General features: G+C 40.6%; 1 protein-coding gene across 1 annotated transcript; it reads left to right on the top strand.

Annotated features, from left to right (window-relative positions):
* The first annotated feature begins 242 nt into the window (after nucleotides 1–242).
* On the top strand, nucleotides 243–15,469 carry Smim10l3 (small integral membrane protein 10 like 3). Its single transcript, XM_077802902.1, has 3 exons — nucleotides 243–252; nucleotides 2,795–3,078; nucleotides 15,358–15,469. Exons 1-3 carry the CDS (start codon nucleotides 243–245, stop codon nucleotides 15,376–15,378), a joined length of 315 nt encoding a protein of 104 aa, XP_077659028.1. The 3' UTR covers nucleotides 15,379–15,469.
* The last annotated feature ends 6,352 nt before the right edge of the window (nucleotides 15,470–21,821 follow it).

Here is a 21,821-nt window from a genome sequence, read left to right as displayed (position 1 = left end):
TTCACTTAAAGAACAAACAAAAACACAAATATGTGTGTTCATACATATTTACATGTGTGTAATGCACATGTGTATATATGTATGTTATATATCCTCCTTTTCTTAGGTAAGTAGTGGAATTCTGTGCATACTTTTCTCCCTTTGACCTTTTCCACATAACATTATGCATTCTTTGTACCTAACACGGTGTCAACAATTCACATTGACCTTGATCTGTGACGTGTGATATGATGTGTGATATGATGCACCAAGGTACCTGGCAAGAGCCCTTTTGAGGGAGACTAGAAACTTGCACTTTGTCACAATGGTAACTGAACTCACATATTTAAATCTACCCCACCCTTCCAGGAATATGCAAAGGAATAGAAATTATTTTTGACCCACATTTTGGATCATGCATGTTCATCCCCTCTTCCTGAAGCATCATCACGTGCCCCTCCTCCTTCTTCAGGTTGCTTGTGGTCTGTGATTTAACTTTATTAATCATAATGAGTATTAATGGATCTACCAATTTGCATCCTGTCTAAGGGCTCAAGGACACTGAGAATAGCTACCACTTTCTGGGTGCCCTCTATCTGCCGGGAACTGTGCCTGACACTACAAACCTGATCTCATTTACTTCTCACAAACACCCTGTAGGATGAGTGTCCTTATCCTCATTTTATAGAATCAGGTCACAGAAGCACTGAGAAGTTGCTGAATCTGGAACCTAGTTTCTGTCTGCTTTTCACACCAACTAATTTCTACCTGAGACACAGCTTTGCTAGCAGGAGAGAAAACTGTAGGAAAAGCAGATGGATCCTGTTGATCAGTTGTTAATAGAATTATTCTCCATTAGCATCTTCTCATAATGCTTTGCGCCTCTGTGAAAATATTTTTCACACTGACTTATAATTAGTTCTGTCTGTTCCTCAAATTATGATCAGCAGTGCCTTCCTAGAGACGCTTCATGAAGGACTGATTTGAATGCTGTTGTGAGCCTAGACGAACTTACCAGCTGCACTGTAACTTGGAACCAGTTAACTCTGCTATATTTGACACTTGAAATCTTATTACCTTTTCTTTGTGTTCCCTTTGACATCTCAGGAATGTCTAATGATACCAGGCTTCCTCTCCAGTTCAGTTAAGCTTTTTGTTAAATCTGTGTGCTATTGTGTATGGCAACTAAAGCTCTTGTTAAAATGTCTTGTTGCTTCAGTGGCATTTAAAGAAATGAGTAACCAGGGAGGATATATATATATATATATATATATATATATATATATATATATATATATATATATATATATATGTCTCACAAGGCCACACCTCATCTGGTCTTTCAACATAGTTCAGATTAATTGGACTGCCAGTTCTCCACCAGATTTTACAAGCCTGACAATAAATTTAGCTGATCCAAACCTGTTGACACACTGCCAAATTGATCTTGTGTCTTCTGGAAAATTTTCCTCCAAAGACTCCAGTCTTTAAAAATCTTTATTTGCCTGAAAGATTGCCTAAAGATTTTTCCATTTTGCTGTTTTTAAAGGGATCACTTGAAAAACAATGATAATTCAAGCAGCATGTTTTCTTCAGTGCTCAAAGATAGCATCCAATGTGCACTGAAAGAAAAAAAAATAGCTTACATAAAAAGGGAAATGAGTATTTTAATGTCAACCATAACCGTGCTGAAATGTAACGCTGGAAAAATAAGGGAAACTAAAGATTTGTGAATTTTTTGAAAAAATATTATTTTAATAATAAAGGTAGCCCAAAAGGTAAAAACCCCAAAATTTCTACTTAATATATTTCCCTGAAATGCAATGGATAGTAAATATAGACAATTATACAATAGACATTAAAGTAACATTAAATGACAATACTAGAAACATTCTTTATGATTTATAATCTTCCTCTTTGAAGTACAGGTACATAAATATTTAAAAGAATGATTTTGAATATGAATCCATTTGGGGACAAAGGATTTCAACATGAAATAAACTCATTTTTTACATGCTTACTTTCTACTGTGGCTTACTTAAAGGTTATTTCATCAAGGAAATCTTTTTTCCACCCTTACCAAATCCTCAGACTTTCTCATCGGGTGGGCAGACGTATTATGACAAGAAATATTTTGTCAGAAACTAGAAGGAAGGAATAGCAAATTTTCAACAGAAACCTAGATTTCTAATTAGCAATGTTAAAACTATACAAAAAGCCTCAGGACACTAGAAGTTTTGGACGCTTAAGTATTTTTACTTTTCACATCAGGTGGTTCAAATAAAATTAAACTTATTACAAGATTAAACTCTATATAATTAGACATTGAACAAGAATGGCCGGAATTCCAATCCATAGGGAGAATAGACTACCAGTTAGACTCCCAAAGGACTCTTTCGCTTTTTGAAATTGTGATCAAACATAGGTAACATAAAATTTACCACTGTCACCGTTTTTTAAGAGGCATAAAGTACATTCATTTTGTCCTGCGGCCATCGCACCGCTCACCTCCTCCCTTTGTTTTTATTCTTAGGCTCACCCATAGGGGGCAGCCGGAGACAACACACCAGCATCGCTCCCCTACGCCCTTTCGCCCACGCATGCGCGCCTCACCTGCTGGAAGGGGCGGGGGCGTGGCTGGGTGTGGCCTGTGGGCCGCGCAGGCGCGGGGCGGGCTTTGTGACGTCAGGCCGCGCGGCCGGGCCGGGACCAGGCGGCGGCTCGCGGAGGCGCTTCCCTAGCGTGACGCGCGGACTCGGCTGCCCAGTGGCCCGCCCGCCCGCCGGCCTCACCGCCGCCTCCCTCGCTCCCTGAGCGCGCCGTGCGCAGGACAGCGGCCGGGGCGAAGGCCCGGGACGACGCGGCGCGGAGAGGGACGGCGGGCGGGCGGGCAGTGGGAGCGCCGGTCTCTATATGGCGGCGGCTCTGTCGGGCCTGGCTGTCCGCCTCTCGCGCTCGGCCGCCGCCCGCTCCTATGGGGTCTTCTGCAAGGGGCTGACCCGCACACTGCTTATCTTCTTCGACCTGGCCTGGCGGCTGCGTATCAACTTCCCCTACCTCTACATCGTGGCTTCCATGATGCTTAACGTGCGCCTGCAGGTGGGTGAGCCGCGCCCGCCGGGTCTCCCGGGCCTGGCCCTCCCCGAAAGGCCCAGAGGGATGCAGATGCCCATGGTAGCCACTATCGGTTGGAGCCTGTGTGTGTGCCAAGCACCGTGCATTTTCTCATGCAACCCCATTCGAGAAAAAAAACCCACTGAGGTTGTTATCCGCCTTTTGCAAATAAGGCTCAGGTTGCAGGTACCACACCTGGGGGTGGGGTCGGAGGAGGTAGCACCGGCCCGAAAGGTCCTGAAAAGGACGTTTTGCCCTGAAGATGACAAATTGTTGGGTTCTGTTGGTGTATTTATGGGTAAATTTTCAGGTTCCCAAACTTTGGGAGGTTTTTTAATATTATCTTAATAGCTTAAGATAGATTGCAAGATAATGATGTTTTGATCACGTATCTAATTCATTCTAGCCTAGGGGTTGGGGTGGGGGTTGAAGTGAGGTGGGGATAAAGTTGAGAGAATGAAGTGGAGGAGGTAGAGACGTAAAAGGTTTCAAGAGTGCCAAAACAATTCAGATGTGAAATAAAAGGGCGCTCACCGGCCACTTTCGCTGTAAATGACTGACATTTCTACAACTCTTGAATTAGCAGATGCCTTTTTTCTAGCAGAAGGGGAAGGTGTCAATTTGGGAATCCTTCCTCAAAGAAAAATGGCTAGATACTGAGCTTCATTTGCATTTCTTTTTTCACACCTCGGAGTGTCCCAGGCTTTGGGGAGCTAACTGTCCAACAGTACTTAGCACTGATATGCAAAATGAGTTAGTTTGAGCAGTAGTACCAGGTTTTTCTCTGGTTTGGTCGTATCAGTGTAATTGGTGTATCTTCAGGTTTTTGGTCCCTGGCACAGGTGATGATAGACTACATGAAGCCTAAAGCCAACTATTGATCAAAATTGTATTAAGGGTTAGCATGGTGGTTCATGCCTGTAATCCCAGTGACTTGTGCTGAGATAGGAGGATCGAAAGTTCCAGACTAGCCTTGGCACATCACAGGGCCCTGTGGAAATCCTGTCTCAAAATTAAAAGGGATGGGAATGTGGCTCAGGGGCTAAGCAACCCTGGGTTAAATCCCTGGTACAAAAAAAAAAAAAAAAAAAAAAGTGAGTGAAAGTGAACATGTCTTTATTTTAAGGTCCCATTGACATACTTTTATGTAAGAAAAGACTTTTGGCATCCATAAGCAGTACCAGGCTGAAGGAGTAGAAACCCAAATATCTTTGCAGCAGGTGGTATAAATGAATAAAGGGTGCTGAGTTTTGAGATTAAGGTAAACCAGAAAGCCTGTGCTCTAGCCAGTTACCACCCTGAGGAAACATGGGCCCAGTATTGGCCAGATCTAGTGATCTTAGAGAAATCAGATGTCCTGATTTTTAGGTATCAGGTTAACTTGGATTTTTTTTGGAAAGTGGACAAAGAGAAAAGTATATGCAGGCTGTATCTGACCCCCAAGCTCCCACTTAGGAACCTTATGTCTAGAGTTACATATGATTTGTAGTCATTTATAAAGTCACAAGAAGGACTGTAAGAACACCTACATAATACTGGTATGTTGAAGATTACCGTGTTTTGTATCATTTAAAAAAGAACTTTCTTAAATATCCACTTCTCTTATTTATGATCACCTTTCTAATCTAAACTAATCACCTGTCTGAACTATTTCAGTATCCTTTATCTGTTCTCCACTGGGCAATTCAGTTTTTTGGGTACCAGGGATTGAACGTGGGGGCATTTGACCCCTGAGCCACATCTCCAGCTCTATTTTGTATTTTGTTTAGAGACAAGGTCTCTGAGTTGCTTAGTGCCTCACTTTTTGTTGAGCTGGCTTTGAACTCTAGATCCTCCTGCCTCACCCTCTGGTGCAGCGGGGATTACAGGTGTGCACCACAGTACCCAGCTCAAAAGTTTTTTGTTTTGGCTTTTTGCTGTGCTAGGGATTGAACCCAGGGCTGGGGTTCTATCACTGACCCACACCCCCAGCCCAAGAGAAGTCTTTGAAACACTAAGTTGGGTCTGGCCATCCTTAAAACAGCTCCCCTGGAGCCATTCACATTTCTTACCCTGCAGATCTGGCTTCCACATATCTGTTGCCTGTCACATGCCTTATACCATGCTTACTCTGCTTGCCCGGGGCTGCCTAACTGCTTGCACAGAGCCCCTTCCTGCCTCTGTGCATTCACCCAAGTTCTTTCAACCTGAATGCTGGTCTTACACTTTAATTCTTTAGCTCTCCTTTCAGAGAGGACTTTGGAAATCACCATATCGCCATCATCTTGCATCTGCTGTCTTTATTGCAGATGTGCTGAAGGCTCATTTGTTTTATAGGTAATAAACAGTAAAGGACTTCATATCACTGAGACGCTTGTGGTTTCCAAATAGTACGTTTGTTTGTAGGACAGTGAGATCATCTCTGGAAAGGTTATTCAAATACAAATTTCATAACAAGAACTCTGCACTGTAATAATTGAGGGCAAGTGCATTTTGGAGGAGGGAAATTGGATCTATAATAAGAGTGGTGTGGGCAGTCAGTGAGTGCAGATACACCAATCCCAGAAACCCCGAATGGGTACTTGGTGAGCTTGACATCAAGTGGTAGATAGTCCAGGCACAGTAGAGCTGCGAATATGGGGAGCTGAATGGTGGGCTCTTAATTCAGGGACACGTGCGTACAAAGGGAGGGTGGTATGGAGATGATGACCAGGTACCTTGGAGAAGGGATTTCTCAGAACTGCACAGAATTTTAGACTTGAATCCTGGGTTTCATCAGGTGCAACAAGCATCTGTCTCACAACCTGTGGGTGAGATAATGGTATGTTTTACAACTGTAATACTTAAATTGGCTACTGTAAGCTCCCCTGCAGGTTTTAGAGTTTATGTTCATTTGTGAACAATCACTAACTTAACTGGTTTAGGGGTTTAATTATTCTGGCCTCTAGTAAAGGGAACAAGAAATGGAATATGGCACCAGGAAATAGAATCCGAGTAAGGGGGACAGCCCCAGCTCATGCCCTTTTTTTCTCAAGCATGTTGTACCCATCCCCTTCGATTAGGGGTGTTAGAATCTATTTAGGAAGCATAAGTCTTAAAGGATTTCATTTTCTACATGTTTACTTAGGACCCTCAAATCTCTTGATTGTAGAGTAGTGAGTCATTTTAAGGGGATTTACTACCTCTTCAGTATGAAAGATGATTGAATGAGAAAAGAGATGCAAAAGGGCTTTGTAGACTGAGAGTGTTATGATGTAAAAGTGATATTTCTAAGCAAATCTTAATCCCTGGAGTTAGTAGCATCCTACTTATTTATACAGAAGCTGAGGTACAAGGCAGTCACAAAGGGAGAATCTGTACTAAATACCAAATGTAGTAACAAAACAAGAAATGGCACCAGGAACCTGTGGTAATTTACAAATCATGCCCAAACTTTTCAGTTATATGACCTGTGAGAAGATCAAGCATGTTAATCCCAGGTCACTCAGATTCTTATAAACATCAGGAGAGAAGGCCTGAAAAAGAACAGAGAAAGGAAGATATTGTGAAGGTTGGTGGTTATGGTCAAACCAAGCAGTGCCCTTGTTTCATTAACAGCCTTTTGCTGAACTGCTCAATGCTGTCCCAGCCTGTGAACCTTCCTGTGGCTGCTGCCTGTCTTCTGGTTCTTCCTAGCCTCTCTCTCTCAGTGTCTCTGAATGACTCTCTAAATCCATAGCTCCATAGGTTTTACTTATTACTTGGAAATCTTTATTCTTTTGCATCCCAAGGAAGGTAGGGAGCTGGTTGGCATTTTAAATAGGGCAGACAGTGGGCCCCACTGAGAAGGTGACATTTTGAGCGAAATCTTGGAGGAGGTGAAAGCTTCAGCCATGGAGATATCTAGGTTGAAGGAGTGTCATGCCGAGGGAACAGCTACAACCAAGGCCCCACACCTGGGACAAACCTGGTGTGTTCCAGAAATGGCAGGAGGCTGATGGGGCTGGAGCAGTTGTGAGAAGATTTAAACTGAGAGGATTTGAGGCAGCTACTGTGGTTTGCAGGCATTGAAGGACTTAAGACTTTGACTGAAATGATCTTATGTCTGAAAATTTTTGTTTAATTTTATGTGGTACTGGGGATTTAACTTAGGGGCACTCTATCACTATACATCCAGCCATTTTTTATTTTTATTTTGAGGCAGGGTCTTGCTAAATTGCTCAGGTTGTCCTGAACTTGTGATCTTCCTGCCTCAGCCTTTCATGTGTCACTGGGATTATAGGCACGGGCCACCACACCTGGTTGAACTATTTAAAAAAGTAGTAAAAATCCTGAGACCCCCCCATTCCCAGGGTTAATTGCTGCTTGAAATGAGTTTTACTGTGTTACTTGATTTACATCAGACCCCTCAAAGAAAATTGGGTGAAATTATAGACTATTAAGAAAACTTTATAAGCTTTGCAAAAGCTTAATATATCAGGTCAAAAGAGTGAATTCAAGCTTAAGAGTTCTGACTTCAAAATAATGAACCAATTGTGTACTTGAGATGTTAAATACCAAAAGTATAGGAAACAAATACTATGGAATTTTTTCTGACTTTCAAGTGAATGCTTTAATCATAGTTTTTCATAAATTTTTTATTTTGAAAAATGTAAATCTATATAAAACTAGACTAGGATAGCAAACACCTATATCCTCAACTCATTTCTAGAATCCTACACTTAATTATATAATGGTTCAAGCAGATATTAAGGTATATGAATTCAGTCTCTATTTACTAATGTTAAAAGATAACTGCCATATATACAGTGAGGTGGGGGGAAGCTTAAAAACAATTTATTGCTGAAGGTGTTGTTCAGTGATAGAGTATGTGCTTAGAATGTGCAAGGCCCTGGATTCAATCCCCATCACATGAAAACAAACAACAGTGAACCCTGATCTATTACCCATTTGAAAATTCTCATTAACAAGCCTGTCATTGCCTGGGGAGGCACTGCAAGCCCAGGGGAGAACCTGAGCCTTGCTTCTCAGATGACTTGTGGAGAAAGGCCATTGTCTTCACCTCCTGATAGCTTTGTAGGATATGATAAAAATGAATTATTTCTACATGCATCAGACAAAGCTGGAGGAGCTGGGGTGTAGCTCAGTGGTAAAGTGGGTGCTTAACACGTGTGAAGCCCTGGGTTGGATCCTCAGCACCCAGATAGTGAAAGAGAACACTCACAGAATGGGAGAAAGTATTTACTAATCACATATTTGAGAAAGGATTGATAGCCTGAATATATAAAGAACTCATATAACTTGAAAAACAAACCCAGTCCAAAAATTGACAAAGGACTTGACTAGAGATTTCTCTGAAAAGAAGATATACAGATGGCCAATAAGTCCATGAAAAAATGTTCAACTCTAAGGGAAATAAGTCAACCACAATGAGGTAACACTTTGCACCTGTTAGGATGGCTGTTGTTTTTAAAAAGATATGGGAGAAGTGCCATGCACAGTGACTTGGGAGGCTGAGACAGGAGGATCACAAGGTCAAAGCCAGCCTCACCAACTTAGTGAGGCCTTAAGCAACTTAGACCTTGTCTCAAAAAAATAAAGAGAGTTGTGGATGTGACTCAGTGGTTAAGTGCCCCTAGGTTCAGTTTCTGGTTCAAAAAAAAAAAAAAAAGAAGAAAAACACATGTTGGCAAGGATGTATAGAAATTGGATCTCTTGTGTGTCACAGGTGGGAATATAAAATGGTGCAGCTGCCATGAAAAGCAGTTTGGTGGTTCTTCAGAAAGTTAAACATTGAATTTTACCATATGACCCAGGAATTCTGGTTATATACAAAAGAGATGAAAGCAGACTCAAATACTTGTGCTTCCAAATTCATATTCATAGCAACATTATTCACAATAGCTAAGCAGTAGAAATAATTGAAGTATCCATTGACAGGTGAATAGATAGACAAACAAAATGTGGTCTGTTTGAAGTGGAATGTTATTCAGACAGCAGAATATTAGGCAGTTTTAAAAAGGAAGGAAATTCTGATACATGCTATTTCGTGGATGAACTTTGAGGGCATTATACTAAGTGAGATAAACTGGTCACTAAAGGACAAATACTGTATGAATTCCACTTAACATGAAGTCCCTCAAGCAGTCAGATTCATAGACACAGAAAATAGGACGGTAGGGAGCTCGTGTTTAGTTGGTACAGAGCTTTAGTTTTGAGGAGATAAAGTTCTAGAGGTGAGTGGTGGTGATGGTTGCATAAGGTGAATATTTTAATGCTACTGAACTTTACATTTAGAGATGGTTAAGATACTAAATTTTATGTTGTGTGTATTTTACTGCAGTTTTTAAGAGAGTAATTAACAGAACTATCCTTGGATGTTGTGGTAATGTTTAGTTGCCATTAAATTTCCCAAATGCCTGTTCTTAATTTCTGTTCTTGTCTGCTCATGATGATAACCTGGAGGCATACAGATCCTTGAGTGAAAGTGGCAAGAAAGCCATTGGGATTGACCAAGAAAAGAGAATAGGAGGAGCCCCCAAAGTAACAGGCACAGAAAGTGGGGAGGACAGTTTTGTGTTCCTTTGTAAGGACTTTGGGTGGTACTCTAAGTATGGCAGGAAATAAGTTTTTAAGCTGAGGTTTATGACATAATTTGACTTGCTGCTTTTGTGTTTTGCAGTATTAGGAATTCAACCCAGGTCTCCCATTGCTAGGCAAGCACTCTGCCACTTTACTACCTTCCCAGCCTTATTATTTTATTCTATTTTCTTTGTTTATTTTTTGTGGTATATTTTATTATATACCAGGGGTGCTCTATCACAGAGTTAATAGCCCCAGCCCTTTTTATTCTTCATTTTGAGATAGGGTCTCACTAAGTTTCTGTGGCTGGCCTCAAATGTGCAGTCCTGCCTCAGCCTCCTAAGTCACTGGGATTACAGTAGGCATGGGTCACTGTGCTTGGCAACATTTGTAGTTGTTGTTGGGAGCTTGTGCTCCATGGAAGCTGTTCAGTAGTGTTGCCCTCACCATGTCAGGGTCTCCCTTGGGTGGGCTGTACTTGCTCTTCAACCTCCACCAGCCTGGGCCAGGCCTTTGCCATTCTACTCCATTCCATTGCACTTGCCCATATTGAGGTCACTTTCATGTTGCCATACGCAGCAGTCTTTTTTTAAAAAAAAAAAAAAGTCTCCATTTTACTGAACCTCTCAGCAGCTTTCTGTCTTTCATTCTATTCTGCTTCAGTATTTTGATACTGGTAACAATAGCTGCTGGCTAATTGGATGCCCATGGGATGCTGGGTGCTTTCTCACAATGAATCCTCACAGCATCCTGGAAATCTCAATTTCCCTGAGCATGGTGAATAGCCTGGTCTCTTGAGTTGTACCCGAGTCCATTCCACCTCAGCGCACCTTTGAGCATCCAGGTGATCAGGAAATAGGGAGGTGGTCGTAGAGTTGGCACAGCTGGTTTTGGAAGGTTAGGTGAAATTGAGCTGTGCTGCAAGATCAGTAGCAGGAACTCTGAGGTGTGTTCTCTTTGGTTATGAGTCTGCTTAATTTAGAAATGATGGAGTCATTTTTGCTTCTCATCTTCTAAGCTATGTAGACATATGGGGCATTTGTTTCAGCCACCTCCAGCCTGATCATCTTAGTCACAGGCACAGTGATACTGCAGTAAACATACCAACGCTCACACCTACAGGCAGGGTGAAGCCAGTTTGTCTTTGAGTGTGTGTGCGAGCCATCAGCACCTAGGATCCTGCTTGAGTCCCATTAGCGCTCTGCTCATTTTAGCAGTGACTTCCCGTGTCCCCTTTAGGAGTAGCCTTGCCAACTTGCTTTTAGAAATATTGGGGCCAGGATATTTTTAGTTTACAAAGCAGTGTAGTCCAATGTCAGTTGCTGCAGGCCATGAATAGCCAGGGTTAGGGCAGGTAAGGGGACAAGCATCCAAGAGGGCAGCAGCTGCTTAATTGGGTCAGTCCTATTGTCATCCAGCAGGCTGGCTGCCTCCAACAGGGGCAGGGATTTGTGTAGAAGAGGGTTTCTTGAGGCTTGTGGACCTACCTGGACAGTCTCTTTTCCCTGAGCACATTGCCCCTCTCAGCCCTTATCTTTGATGGAGAGCAAGGGGATAGAAGTTCAGGAATTTATTCCCAGTACTGCACTTTATTTTTCCCATTGAACTTCAAAGTAGACTCCTTCCCTCACTGGTGTTTTGATAGACAAGTTTGTTTGCCATAATTTATGCTGTTATTTGGTAGACTTGGATGGAGGGTGGAGGATGATGAGGCCTGGAATCAAGGAGGGTATTATAGATACACTATGAATGTATAGATACATTTGTGAATTGCTTTGCAGTTTATTCTCACTATACTAGATATACACTTGTGTATATCACTTGTGTATATCTAGTATAGTGAGAATAAACTGCAAAGTAATTCACAAATGGCTATTAAATATATCTAGAAGTCATTTGGAAGTTATTTTTGGCTCTCAAAATGTAAGTACTATATTTAACAGTCTAATATCAGGAGGGTTCAGTTTAAGGCTTTGAACCAAAATGTTATCAATGACCTGTTGAAGTATTTTTGGTAAGAGAATTTAATACTAGCTTATTACTGAATTTACTAAAGAATTAGAAGAACTTCAGGGAATGGTTTATTCTGTCATGATTAAATACATGATTACTCTATCATTAAATACATGATTATTTTAATTGCCTCATTTAAAATATTTTAACACAATTCTGGAAATATTTCATCTTTCTGAATGATATTAAGTCCTTGTAAAAGGATATAATAAAAGTGGTTAGGAACTAATTTTCCTGAGAGTTGTTCCATATTAAATAACCTGTTTTTTTCTTAATTTAAAATACTTTTAAGGGGCTGGGGATGTGGCTCAAGGGGTAGCGCGCTCGCCTGCCATGCGTGCGGTCCAGGTTCGATCCTCAGCACCACATACAAAGAAAGATGTTGTGTGCGCGGAAAACTAAAAAATAAATATTAAAAAATAAATAAATAAATAAAATTAAAAAAAAAAACTTTTAAATTATTATTAAAATGTACTTAGGGCTGGTTGCAGTGGCACATGTCTGTAGTTCCAGCTACTTGGAAGGCTAAGGCAGGAGGATCCCAAGTTTGAGGCCAGACTGGGCAACTTAGACCCTGTCTCAAAAATAAAGTGCTGAGAGTGTAGCTCAGTGGTAGAGTGCCCCTAGATTCAAGCCCCAGTACCACAAAGAGAAAAAGGCGGGGGGATATATATATATATATATATATATATATATATATATATATATATATATATATATATATATAAATATATAAATGGCCTTTTTGCTGTGGCTTCTTTCCAGTTTGTCCACCACAATGCAGCCAGGGTGATTCACCTAAAAATGTAAAACTAGCCATCATTTCCTTGCTAAAAATTCTTCACTGCTTCTCCATGAAGACCCAGCTCATTGTGACAGTGGTCAGTGCCTTTCTAACTCTGGGCTGTTTAGCTCCGTGGCTCCATTCCTCAGCTCTGCTTGTTTTCTGTTTAAGCCTCCAATAATGCACTAGTGTTCTCTCTCTCTCTCTCTCTCTCTCTCTCTCTCTCTATCTCTCTCAGGATTTAACTCAGGGGTGCCCTTCCACTGAGATACATCTCTAGCCCTTTTTATTTGTTTTGACACAGGGTGTCTCTAAGTTGCTAAGGCTGGCCTTGACCTTTTGATTCTCCTGCCTCAGCTTCCTGTATAGCTGGGTTTACAGGTATGAACTACTACACCTGGCTCTAAAGTTATTTTCTTTTTAGTATACTCAAATTAAAAAGGGAGGGAGGGAGGAAGGAAGAAAATTTACACAGTTACACATTTATCTAGGGTGTTGTGGTTTTTTTGGTACCAGGAATTAAACCCACGGATGCTTAACAACTGAGCAGCATCCCCAGCCCTTTTTATGTCTTATTTTGAGACAAGGTCTCACTGAGTTGCTCAGGACTTTGCCAAGTTGCTGAGGCTGGCTTTGAACTTGTGATCCTCCTGCCTCAGCATCCAGAGTCACTGGGATTATATGCGTGTGCCACCATGCCCGGCTCATACAGCTTTAAGAGTCTACTGGTTCCAGCTGGGCATAGTGGTGCACACCTATAATCCCAGCAATTCAGGAAGCTGTGGCAAGAGGATCACAAGTTTGAGGCCAGCCTAAGCAACTTAGACCCTAAGATGTCAAAAAATAAAAAGGGTTGAGGGAGTGGCTCAGTGATAAGTGCCTCTGGGATAAATCCCCAGTAGCGGGTAGGAATGGCGGAGTCTCCTGGTTCCCTAGATTGCTTCAGAGAAAAAAAGCAAAAGATTGGTTCAAAGAAATCATCCTGTCTGTAGCCACCACTTTCAGCTGGGGCTGGTTCTCTTCACTGCTTGCTTCACTATTGCTAAATTACATGCTTGTGTTGCTTCTTGGTTTTTCATTTTTTAGGCTTTGTGTTTGTCTTCTCGCTGTGGAAGACAAGGTGTTCTCACTTATGGCCCTTCCTGTTGGTAGAGTTATTACATTTCAACAAGATTGCTATTTTATAGGCTAGCTTAGAAATACTATATCTATTTTCATATTAATAATCTGTTTTTATTTTTTAATAAAAACAGCATGTGTCCAAGATTTTATTTAGCTTATCAATATTATATATATTAGGGAACTAGTAAGATGTTACAATCAGATTAAAGGAGAATTCAGATAACATGCATGCAATCTAGAATGTTAATCTGGAGCTGGACAATGGCATGTGCCTGTAGTCCAGCTGCATGGGAGACAGGCTGAAGAATCACTGGAGTCCAGTAGTTCCAGGCCAGTCTGGGCAACATAGCAAGACCCTGTCTCCTGAAAAGAAAAAAAATGCTAATGTGAATTTACAAATAGATAAGACATAAAACTGGTCAATATTGACAGGCATTAATTAATTGTATCATACAAGGCACAATTTTCATTCCTTTGGACAGGAATTTACTAGCCTTACTCTTAAGAGTTTTTGATAATTTACAGAGTTGTAAAGCCAATCAAAGACACGGAAAGCTACAGTTCCCTATAAAATTAGAGAACCTAGAAGGATACACTGGAGAGCACAGCGAGTAATCTTGCTTTTTGTTCCATTTAGAGCCTTTCATGATTCTTCTTGACATCTTCCCCATTTGGAGTGTAATAATGACAAAGACAGATGATTCTTGATCACAGAACAGTCTGGCCTCTTTAGGTTTGTAGGTGCAACAAGAGTTTTGATTGGCCATTAGCCACCTTAAGTGTACTCTCACTGTATATTGAACTCCTACTATGGTACAGGTCACTGTGCAGAGGTTTTCATGAGGAATCTCAGATGGAGCTTTAAAGCCTCTTTTTTTTTTTTTTTTCAAATCTGAAGTTGGTAAACTAAACCCAAGAAACTGCCGTGTATTTACCTGCAGTACCTGTAAGTCTGGATAAATTCTTTTCTTTTTTTTAAATTTAGGCTTTTTTTTAATATTTATTTTTTAGTTGTAGTTGGACACAATACTTTATTTCACTTATTTATTTTTTTAATGTGGTGCTGAGGATTGAACCCAGGGTCTCATGCTTGCTAGGTAGGTGCTCTACCGCTGAGCCACAACCCCAGCCCCATAAATTCTTTTCTTAATGAGGCTGTATGTTTGCTGAGGTTCCTGGCCTGCCAGGAAGTGATCTTAAAACCACCTGAAAACTGGGGTCTTACTGGAGAGGACTTCAGGTTGATTTTTGGGGTAAGCACTTATAGATGTTGGATCTGTAAATAATATCAACCTTCTTTTCCTAAGAGTGACTTATCACACCAAGAAGCTCAAATATGATACTTCCATTAAGGCCTTGGTTGTATAATAGAGTCATACAGTAAATCCTGGCTAAAGACAGATTTTTATTGAATCTATATAAACATTTTCTCATACTCTTTGGCATGAAAGTACAAAGCCTCAGAATTTTGTGCCTTTTTTTTTTTTTTTTTTTAATATCATCCTGGGAATTGAACTGAACCCAGGGTATTCTGCATGCATTCAGGCAGACTCTCCCCCTGACCTATACACCAAGCCTACTTTTCTTATTTTTATATGTTTGTAGGAAATAATGTATTTGTAATGTGCTGGGTTATTGTTTAATCTCTATTAGGTGGTCTGTCATTCTGTCTTTTTGTCCTAATGCAGGAATTGTTGGTACTCTATAGTTTGTTAGATCTTATGTTAGGAAATGTTTGATGTGTGCAGACACTATTAAGACTCTCTAGCTTCATTGTAGAATTTTAACATGATTGTCTTTTCCAGGTTCATATTGAGATCCACTGAAGGCCCTCCCCTGATTGACAAAGGTGTTACCCCAGGCTCACTGCATCAAAGAATACAAAACATGAGGGACGGAGGAGGGACCCTCGGCACCTGCCTGATAGAAGCAAAGGGGGAGGGAGGAGATGACTGGTACAAACAATTATGTAGCCTTAAGAAAAGAACACAGAAGGAGAGCCCTTGCCCAGCAGATATACCTTTCTGGATGGATAAGTCTGCAGTTGATGTAAATGGAAATTCACAGAATGAGGTGTTATCATTGGAAATGAAAAACGATTTGAGTGACACTGATCTCTTGCTTCACAATGGCAACAAAGAGCTTCCATATTTGAAGAAATCAATGGGAAGAAATTTAGCTCCCGTAGCTGCTCCAACCAAGGCCATGGGTCTGTCCTTTGCTCCTGCAGAAGAGCATCTTGCTGGGGTGTTCCTCGGTGTTGGGGACGCTCTGGGGAGGGACTGGCTAAGAAGCAGGCCCAGAGCCATGGACAGCCAGAGAGGACAGTGCCCCAAAGGAGAGCCCTGGGTGTCAGGACAGCCAGTCCATCCGAAACTGTGGGAAATGGTAGTTTTTAAGGGTGAACCACCAAGTGCTCTTCACGAGGGACTATGCTCTGAGTCAGAACTGTCTCGCCTGCGTTCTGTGCTGCTTGCAACACTGCACTCCTGTCCTGAAGTACTTCTAGAGGACAAGACAAGATGTGTTTTCCTTGACCATTTAAAGCCCATGTTTTCAGAGCAAACAACAGAGTATAAGAAAATGCTTTCATGTGTAAAAAGTACCTCAAATGGTCTGGAGATAACACTGGGGTTACTGGCTCTACAGCCTTTTCAATTAGCAAATCCCTTATGCCATAGTTAAGGTACAAGCAGAACAATAAAATAGTAGATTAATTTTAGAAGTTGTCCTAGAATGATTTCTTTCCCATTAAGTCTGGATGCAGACAGCTTAGCTGCTCAGATCCTGCTTTGACCAGACAGAGGAAGTCAAGTTCACTCACCAAAAACTGATCGATGCAGAAGGAATTTTTAGCATGTTTTAAATTGTGCTTAAAAGACACTCAGAATTGGTAAAACCCTTTCAGGTGATTATTGATATATCCAGTTTAATATCAGATAAGCACATGGTGATTTAACATGAAATTCTTTATGTATCTCGAGATCTCTATCCATTTTAAAGGGCTATTGTCCCAGACATCATCTTGTCTCCTCAACTCGTCTCTGATCACCTCCTGGAAGTGAATATTTGTAAAGTCTACCTACTGTATTTTTATTAAACCTTGCTAAGCTCATGGCGAGCTGTTGCCATTTCTGCATCTCAGAATAATTTTGGTCTGCAGCAAAATCTGACTTCTTTTCTCAAACTCCTTCCACTTGAAATGCTGTTTAAATGGAGGCCCTATGGTGAAAGTTGCAATATTAAATTTAATCATCTCAAACTAGGAACCCTAGCAGTGTTACCCTACGTAAAAAGGAACTTGAGACTCTTTGCTCTGGCTCAGATGTAGAGAGGCAAATCAAGAACCTCCTTTACAAAAGTCCTAAGAGTTGATGTCTTTTAAGATTTTTCTGAAGTGACTCCTTTTGTTGTTCATTGATAATTTTATTAATAAAGGTCATTTAAAAGTGTAAGTTTTTAAGGACTCCCAAAGTGAGACTTAAAACAGCTATTTGGGGGATAACTGATTGCATATATCAATTTATATTGTGTGCTAAATTACTATGCCATGTGCTATTTTAGTGTTTGGGGAAAATGCAGAATAAAATCTGTTCTTTAGCATAATAAATGTCTTATTTTACGTGTGTACTCTCAGTTCTCCTTGTCTTTTTATTAATTCTATCATCTTCTTAATACTTAAACATCTTTCAGCACCAGGCAAAGTAGGTTGCCAATGCAGAAGACTAAAAGCAGGGTTTTGAAAACCAAAATGTAAGACTAGATTGTAATGCCACTTTCAACTTTCCTCCCACGTTGGGATAAAGCAGTGCATTGTAATGCTTTGGGGTGATGCAGATGGTGTCCTTTTAAAGTAGCCATCTCCATCCCATCCAAATGCCACACCATCTCCATTGAGCAGTTAGAGACCTAGTGGATGCATAGTCCCTTTTGGTGTCACTGATGGATTTACAGGGACTATTTTCTTGTCCAGCCTTCCTTATACTGGTTGTTGGTGTGTTTTGTATTGTTTTAAAGCTCACTCCTTTGGGATGGAACTTTCCATGACTCATTTGTTTTGTAAATTGCAAGTACATTAATGTTCAACCAATTGCCAAGAAAAAGTACAGAATTCCCTTCTTAGCATCAAAAATTTGAAAATTTTCATATGGCTATTTTTTTTTTTTGAGAGAGAGAATTTTTTAACATTTATTTTTCAGTTACGGGGGACACAACATCTTTGTTGGTATGTGGTGCTGAGGATCGAACCCGGGCCGCACGCATGCCAGGCCAGCGCGCTACCGCTTGAGCCACATCCCCAGCCCCATATGGCTATTTTTAGAAGATGTGTTTTCTAATTGGTTTTTGGGAGAAGTTCACAATCACTTTTTTTTCTTTACATTGGAAATTTTTTTTTCTGTTTGTAAACTTAACTGCGACTTTTCCCTTTGGGATTGTGCTGGGTTTCTGTCCGAATATGCCCTCTCCTGTGGAAAGTTCTGGGGGAGGAGGTTCACAGTCCAGAAGAAACATGATAAATGTGCCATATAGTTTCATGACTACAAAAGAGGGTCTTCTAGGGGCTGGGTCTTCTAAGGGCTCAATGGTAGGGCACTTGCCTAGCATGTGTGAGGTACTGGGTTCAATTCTCAGCACTGTATATAAAGAGATGAATAAAATAAAGGTCCACCAACATCTTTAAAAAAGTGCCTTCAGAAATATTTTTGTGAAAATTAGTACGGAAGTGAGAAGTTTTTTTTCAGGTAAATTAAGTATCCATGATTGAATTATAAAATGATTTGAAATAAAATGAGGCAATGAAAAACAAAAGCAGTTTTAACTGCAGTTCTTAAATTTGAATGCTCTGCTCCCTCCCCCAAATTCTGCTCTTAAGGGTTGAAAGCACAATCATTTTAAATTTAGAAACAATACATAATACAAAATCTTGGACTTGGTTATTTGCATTTGGAAATGATTTCCTTTTTAAAAATAGCAATGACGAGGTCTTCAAGTCCTGAAGTTGCAAGCCTATGGAGAATAAAAAGTAAACAAAATAGGTTGTTCTTATATGACTTGATTTAATCAACAGAATGCAAGATACATGGAGTGTAGTGTAAATATCTATATGTTCTAAAATCCATACAGACTATTTGCTATAATTTGACATGAAATGAAAAATTTGCGTAAAATTCTATTTTTTTTCTTTTTTCTTTTTTGTACTGGGTATTGAACCTGGGCCCTTTGCCACTGAGCTGCATCTCCATCCATCTTTATTTTTTATTTTGGGACAGGGTCTTGCTAAGTTACTGAGGCTGGCCTGGAACTTGTGATCCTCCTGCCTGAGCCTCCCAAGTCACTGGGATTACAAGTATGTACCAACACAATCAGCAATTACCATGTAGAGAATTTTATTTCATGGTAATATTTAAGTTCTTTTTAAACTTTCCAAGCAGAATGAAAGTGGGGAGGGTTTCCCAAACTATGAGTGCAGAGTTGAACACTGCTTTTCTGTATTGGCAAGGTTGATGATTTTGAAACAGCCTGTCCTGGTGGCTATATATACAATGTGAAAATCTGACCCTAGAAGCAGAAGATCCAGTTCTTAATGAATTGAGTTTAATGGCTGCTTGCACTTGGCTCCTCTTCCAAAATGTTCTTTTTCCCAAATATTTTTTTTAATCAAAGCTCATTTGATCAGATAAAAAAAGGTCATCTGTTTTCTTTCATTTTTAACTCAGCACACTATGGAGAGCTATATATTTGTATGATGCAAATTTTCAAAGGTGCTTGCAGAAAAGGCAAACTTCGTAGAATCAGCTTTTCTTTTTCCTGAAATAAACTGTCTTGCATTCTTGAGGTTCATCAAGACTTTTTTTTTTTAAGGGTGGATTTGGTTTTGTTGGGATCAAACATGCAAGTTTTGCTTTGGTTGTGTTTTGAGTAGATTATAGTTATTTTGAAAAATTGTTCTAGAGCCTAGGGGTGTAGTTTAGTGGTAAAGTGTGCCCAGCATGCACAAGGGCCTGGATTCCATTCCCACCCTCCAAAAAAATGTTTAGGTGCATAATGATATAAGGAATTTTTCTGGGTATCAAACAATATGGGCAGAATGGAATTCTCCAATTAACTGTTTACTGCTCTTAGTTTGTTGAATGCAGAGGATTTGACCTGTTTCCTTCCCCTGTCTTAGAGTTCTGATTTTGCTCTCAGAAATGAGGCCTGGGAGGTGTAACTCAGTGTTTAGCACATGTTTAGCATGCATTTGGCCCTGGGTTCAATCCCTAGCACCAGGAGGGGGAAAAAAAAATCACCAAGCCATGAGTAATTTGTTTGAATATTAGGAATAAATCTCTGTTTTCTAACTCTGAAAGCTGATCTTCGATTGTATGTAGGGTTACAAACACTCTTCTGCTGCTGCTTATTTCAGATAACAGAAAAAGCATCATGTAGATGCTCCTGTGAAGTTGCATAGCTACCTCTTCGTCGGAATTCTCACATGCTTCGAAAAACCTAGAACTTTGTAGGGTATGTAAAGGGAGGGGTATCCTACCTAGGACATAGGTATGTGTCCAGAAAGCACTTTTCTTATAACCCCCACCAAGATTTGACAAGGACACCTGTTCAGGAAAACCCACTGCATGAGGAAAACCTGAGAAAAAGGGGAGTCAGCTTATTGTAAAAGCAGGTGCTTTGTTTTACAGGTGGGGAGAACAAACACACATCTGAATTTGATTCGAAATTGAGAATGCAATAAGGGAAATAAACACTTTTTCTACCCTTGCATTGTGGTGCTTTGGGGAGAATAAATTGAGGTAGATTTTGCATCTCCACATCCAGGAGAGTGACAGGCAAGGTTCCTGGTTAGAGTTCACATTTCCTACTTTTCTGTGTAAAAGCAAGGTTTGACAAATACATGTTTTAAAAGGTTCAAATGGGCAGGAAGTGTAGCTCTGTGGTGGAGCACTTGCTTGGTATGCTCAGGGCTCTGGGTTTGATCCCCAGCACTGCAAAATAAAATATCCAAACATTGGGATGTTCAGCCCCTTTTCTCCTGTAGGAGGAACTCAATAACAAGAATACCTTAGCTTGGTTCATATAAATATTGTGGATTTGAGTTAAACATATTCTATGTTCTAGTGGGTACTATATATTCCAGCACTCCTCTTTATTCTTTCTACTTGTTGTACTGTTTCCAGAGAAGGGTCCTGGCACGTGGCACACACCTATAATCCCAGTGGCTCAGGAGGCTGAGGCAGGAGGATTGCAAGTTCAAAGCCAGCCTCGGCAACTTAGTGTGGGGCCCTAAGATCCCATCTCAAAATAAAAAAATACAAATAAAAAGGGCTGGTGGTGATGTAGCTCTGAGGTTAAACACCCCTGGGTCTAAGATTTGCATCATTTATGTGGTAGTGAATATTATGCCAATAATGACTGTTTTTCTGTATGGAAAATGAGTGAATGTGCCTTTTGACCATGAAAGTGGTAGAATACTGGGATTCAGCTTCTAGACCTGACCTTGATGTGTGACATTTGCCCTTCTCAGATTCATGACAGCTAATTTTGGTTTGTTGGGTATTTTAGTCAGCTTTTTCATAATTTCTTTGGTGGCTCATGCTTTCAGAGGTCTCAGTCCATAGATAGCCAAATCAATTGCTGTGTTGGAGGTGAAGCAGATCATCCGTGCAGAAGGGTGTGACGGAAGAGAGAGGCTCAGGACATGACAATCCAGAGGCACAGAGCTCTTTGCTCACCTGGGATGAAATATAAACCCAAAGGCACACCCCTGCAGATGACCTCCTGCCCAGTTAATTCCTGTAGTCCTCCTACCTCAGCCTCCTTCCTGGGTTGCTGGAATTATGTGGATAATTTTTTAAATTTCCATGGAAAATTCTCACTTCTCTTTGAAGGTGAGCAACCTAAGTCAGAAACAGTGGATGGGAGGCTACTGCGGGTCAGTGCATATTAAGTGAATCTCCCAGGTGATCTATGTAGGAAAATGAATAAGCAGAAAACATAACCCGGGTCTGTACATGCGAGGTTCACATTCGCCACAAGAGGGAGCCACGTGTTCACGAGGAGTGTGACCGCTTTGGAAAGGCTTCCCCCCCTAATTCTTGTGCAAAAATAAATGTAAAAATGCTGGACTTGGTCCACTTCAGCGTGTTAACTTCAGTGAGTGTAATGTATCAAACCTTAAAAAATCATAACTCATTCAAAACCTATAAGTGATGCTCTAAAGCAAAAAAAAAAAAAGTTATTTTTGGGTTTTATTACTTTATTGTTGTTGCAG

Source organism: Urocitellus parryii, chromosome 9 (genome assembly GCF_045843805.1).
Source record: "Urocitellus parryii isolate mUroPar1 chromosome 9, mUroPar1.hap1, whole genome shotgun sequence".
NCBI lineage: Eukaryota > Metazoa > Chordata > Mammalia > Rodentia > Sciuridae > Urocitellus > Urocitellus parryii.
This window is presented reverse-complemented; position numbering and strand designations above follow the sequence as displayed.